Genomic DNA, 5,133 nt, shown 5'->3' on the forward strand with positions numbered 1-5,133 from the left:
TGTGCTATTTCGAAAAAAGAAAAGAAACCCAAATTTTCATCTCGAATAAAGGTTTGATGCGATCTATATCAGAACTTTAGTCCTACAAATAATTTTCAAATAGAACTTTATCTACTAATTCTATCACGTAGGAAATTCAAATTACAGAGTTATTGATATTGCATTAGCTTATGAAGGTCAAGACAGAGCAATTACATAGCTATTAAAAAAAAAAAAAAAAAAAGAGAACGAAAGGAGCTCAGGATCTAGATCTTTATAATGTGTTCATACTATACCACAAAAGATATTTACTATTTCACCTCTTTCTTACCCTCTGATAGGCCAGAGAAGAGCAAGAGAAAAAAAAAAAAAAAATTAAAGGACGTAATTAGCCAGAATGGAGATAGCTATAGGAATTCCGACAATCCTGCAAATCATGATAGTTGCACTATTGTTTCAAAGCTCAATTCTATACTCGGGACCTTTTGTTCGTCAACCACTAGATAAAGAAGCAATAGCAGGACAAACCGTTACTCTCCCATGTAAATTGGTAACAAATATCACCGCTACGGTAAAATGGGTTTTTGATGGGAAGAATATTGACAGTTACTACAGACCACGAGGTCTTCCAGATTATAAAATCATAGGATCGTCTAAAGAAAATGACTATGCACTACAAATCTCTCAGGTACAATTAATGGATGAAGGGAAATATTACTGTCAAGTACAAACCACAGATGCACATCAATACCAATCCAGTGTAGCTACATTGACTGTTTACGCAACACCGTTGCCACCTTTAATAGGAGAAGGGCCTTTCCTGAGCGGAATCGAGGGGGACCGAGCCACTCTCACGTGTAAATCCCTAGCAGGAAAACCACCCGCCATATTGCGCTGGATTAGCTTTGATGGAAACTCGGTAGTAAGATCGACGCAGTCTAGTCAAGATCTATGGTCAGACCAAATCAGAATAAATACATATCTAAAGTGGATCTTTACATTTTCGCCAGAACACGACAAAAAAAGCAGTTACTTGCATAGCAAATCATGTTTCATATCCTCATCCAATGATGATTTCTATAAGGATAATAGTAAAGTACAGACCTAGAGTTTCCCTGGAAACGACTTCGAAAGTCATTAGGGAACTTGACCGATGCAAATTGAGATGCGAAACGTATGCAAACCCAGATGTGTTTCTTTACCAATGGTTTAAAGATAATGAACAAATAACGAAGGAAGGGAATAGTACTTTGGTAATTAGAAAGGTTCTCCGTGAAGACCATAATAGCAATTATACTTGTGTGGTTCGAAATGAATTGGGTTCAGCCCAAGCCTCGTTAGTAATAGCAGTATCATATGGTTCCACGCTTCAAACGGCACTGACCGACATAGCCACGATCAAAGGAAACCCAGTGCAGTTGAAATGTGATGTAAAGGGAAGTCCCCTTCCCGTGATAAAATGGTATTTTGAAGATCTGCTCATTCAAAGTAATATCAGTTCTACTTTTTCAATTAGAAACATATCCTACGAGACATCAGGTCGTTACACATGTATAGGGGAAATCTCTGGATACCTCATTGTGAAAAGTGAATCGTTAGTCTTTGTAAAGGGACCGCCAAAAGGAAGCTGCAGATCATCTACAGCACATTTGGGAGACACAGTTCAAGCGAAGTGCGTTTTTAAACACGTACCACCATTGGGAAATGTATCTTGGAAAGGCCCAATAAAGAAGGAATTATTTGGAAAACACACCGAGGAATGGAATCCCAGAGAAGTCAGTACTACGTTAACCATTACTTCGATTCAAGCGAATCAATTCGGCTCATATGAATGCCATGCATGGAATGCATGGGGGAGGTCAATATTAACACTTCAAATTGAAAGGAATTGGTCCAAAGAGATCATATATGCTATTCTAGGAATACCTGCTGTCTTCCTAATCGGAGTGATATTAGGAGGAGTGATCTGGAACTTGTGCTCTGAAAAAATTAATAACGCAAGTGATATGGATACCTCATACAATACCTACCAGGTATATTACAACGAAAATCTGTACGAAGATGACGTCGATTATGTAGAATAAGAAAAGAAGAGAAGATCAGATTCTCTTCACTATAACCCTTGAAACATCCAAGCTCTTAAATATAGTGCCTACAGTAATTCATGTGTGTGTTGTGTCTATTTCTGTGTGCAGTGATATTAGTGCGCGTTGCCAAGCCGCGATCTTCATGTTTATTCACCTGAAGTTTTCGACACCAAGGTGAAAATTCAATAGGAGATTCGCCAAGCCATAAGGAAACACCCAGATTATCACATCTTCGATGAGATCGATAGTACGGGAAACAGTTTCCCTGGAAGGATGCAGAGTACTGCAGAGGGGTAGCCTTTCAGATGGAGGCCCATTTGAAGTGGACAAGGCACCAGAGAAAAAGAACAATGGATATTATAGTATTCAAAAATGTAATAGGAGTTCTCAGAATCAACGTTATGTAGAATTAGCTTAGAATTATTTGATAAAGTGAATGTTTTTGTGATTATCAATGCCTATATGGATGTTATCTATAGTTTTAGGATTGTATGTAGCTTTGACATATATTAACCTTTGCATACCTTAGAGAATTGAAATATAACTTGTTAGATTGATTTATGCTTATATATTTAGCAAAATGATAAGAATATAGACTAATACATTTATTCTTATTTCATGTCTACTCCCGGGAACGCCCGGAGAAATTTGTAAAAATGAAGAACATGTGTACCTGTGCCAGGAATTCATACCAAGAAAGAGAAAGTGTTATGCTATACCCCGCCAATCAAAAGCTAGTGAAGAACAAACTTTGTGTATCACAGCTAGAAGAAGTGGAGATGGGATCACACATACTCTAGTGAACTTACTCCAGTGCACAGGCATTTATCAATTAACCAAATATGTATCACATATAGTATTGCAGCATTTATATTGTTAACGTAATTTTCACTTATATTTTAGAAGCATGTTTCTTCTATATTTCGGGCAAATATACATTAGCGCCTAGTAGAAACTACCTTTAGTAGTTTCTTTGTGCACACCTTTATGTTACGATAACATAGACAATTTGGATTACGATTTGTAAAGGAAAGAAGCATGAGGAAATTTTAAGTCGATGTCTTCATGTCCCACGGACAGAATCTCCGGATGCGAAGCCATTGTCCCGGATCCGGCGATTCTGTTAGTGAGAGCAGGGGAGAGTGTGAGACTGATAAAATTCTCAGCTCACGACGATCAGGCAAATCTCATTCTTTGTTCAATAAATAAAACCGATATTCAGGATATTAGGGCGAAATTATCGAAAAACAGTTTTCAATTAGAATTCGTAATATTCAAGTTAGGGAAAGCCAAACCGAAAGTATTGAAGAGAAGATGTGAGTGAGCCAATGAGAAGGCAAGAGCCCATGACTAACACAAACTTACTTTCGCTCTGAACAGGGGGATCGTAACGGGGGTAGAAAGAGTCAGCGAGAACTTCGGCCCCGCGCTAACGATAATAAACAAAATAGAAGGTTTAGGTTGATAGCAAAACCAGGCTCACACCTGCCTGTGACGCAGACTTGGGCAACTAAAAGAACAGGACTCTGTCATATTTACGACTTTCCCCACTGTCATTGGGAGGGAGCGAAGAATTCCTCATTGTTGAGTAATCAACGAAGAAAAAAGTTAAAGAGGGAAAGTAGCGCTCAAGTCCGACATATATACAGGAGGACTGAGTCAGACAGAGGAGGAGGACGACGGCGTTCACGACAGAGAAGGAGACAGACTCGGACGGAGAGAGGACACCGAGGAGAGGAGAGTTGGCTCTTCGCAGATGAACATCTAGTCGAAAGATTGCCAGAGCAGCGAGAGACAAAGGCTGAGAAGGGGCAGAGCGGCCACCAGAAAAGTCGCCCGAAAACCAGTAGAGGACCCCGCCCAGATTTAGCTGAAGAGAAGGAGGCTGTATCACTGAATTCTAGGAGCGAGCAAATTAACTGGTAAGCAATTATATTATTCGTGTGAATGTAACAATCCGAAACCGAAACTAAAATGATAACCTGTTCAATGCTTCTTTCCTAACCACAAATGAATTACATGTTAATGCACTGTAGGTTAAACGACTAGAATGCTCCCATAGACACGAAAATCCCCATCCTGATGTCCATAAGAAAAGTGCAGTATAATCGAGCGTGATCAAGCGCTAAGCTCCGGATGATGATGGAGGATGCACCAAAAGATAACTAGCAGCCAGGAGAATTAAACACACCCACTCGCGTTTAGCCTCAGAATATGAGGAGTACCAAAAAGGTCTATAAGCATTCTGGATGGTTAACCTAGAATAATCTAGTACACTACAAAAGGTAAGAATTGTGAAGAGTTAATGTTGCAAGACAAATTACAGAATTTCTATGAAGAGAAGAATGTACTAGCTTAATACCTGATTCACACATTGACATTATGAAATGTAACTAATGCCTGGATGCCACTATTTAAACTGATCACTTAAGTAGAGTGCAAGTGTTGTATATTTAGTTTTGTTTGTGTTAATAAATATTGTTATGTGTTTTACTAAGTCTCATCCTCTCTGCCCATATCCAATCACACCAGCTCAGGTAAGAACCAACTAAAATAAGTTATTGCGGGGGATCGGGTCGACGCATCGCGATTGTCCGATCCTTTAACACAGCGTAATCCTTTGCTGCAGTCACAGGGGTTATATAACTTCTGGAGACCGAGGGCGGGGATTTTGTCCTAAAAGATAGTGAGTTGAGTGACTAGACAGAAAAAGGGCGTCGCCCCACAGAAGAGAGGAAACAAGATGGCGCCTTGAATCAGCAAGAGAACCAACCCAATCAAGACGTGCCACGTAACCAAAGAGAACAGGGCCATCCACAAGATGAAGGCGACACCCTACATTGTCTCTGTACTTGTGTCTCTTGCTGGTCATTTCTAATTGTGAATGACAATGAAGGCAGCCTTCGCAAATTTTTTGATAGAGAACGGCAGTCTTTTGGTCGTATTTCTAGACTCTCAACAACGCCAGTTAAGAGCTGAAAATATGTAATTTATTTTCTTTGGAAATAAATCTAACTATATTAGTTTTTAATTAAATATAAATTATTTTATTGATATCTATTGATTT

General features: G+C 39.2%; 1 protein-coding gene across 1 annotated transcript; it reads left to right on the top strand.

The window, feature by feature from the left end:
* The first annotated feature begins 376 nt into the window (after positions 1-376).
* LOC150079256 (irregular chiasm C-roughest protein-like) lies at positions 377-2,063 on the top strand. The gene is made up of 2 exons (XM_090383007.1): positions 377-901; positions 990-2,063. Exons 1-2 carry the CDS (start codon positions 377-379, stop codon positions 2,061-2,063), a joined length of 1,599 nt encoding a protein of 532 aa, XP_090239133.1.
* Positions 2,064-5,133: the final 3,070 nt, after the last annotated feature.

The sequence above is a fragment of the Mastigoproctus giganteus genome, chromosome 10 (genome assembly GCF_048544385.1).
Source record: "Mastigoproctus giganteus isolate SK-2022 chromosome 10, ASM4854438v1, whole genome shotgun sequence".
NCBI classification, from domain to species: Eukaryota; Metazoa; Arthropoda; class Arachnida; order Uropygi; family Thelyphonidae; genus Mastigoproctus; species Mastigoproctus giganteus.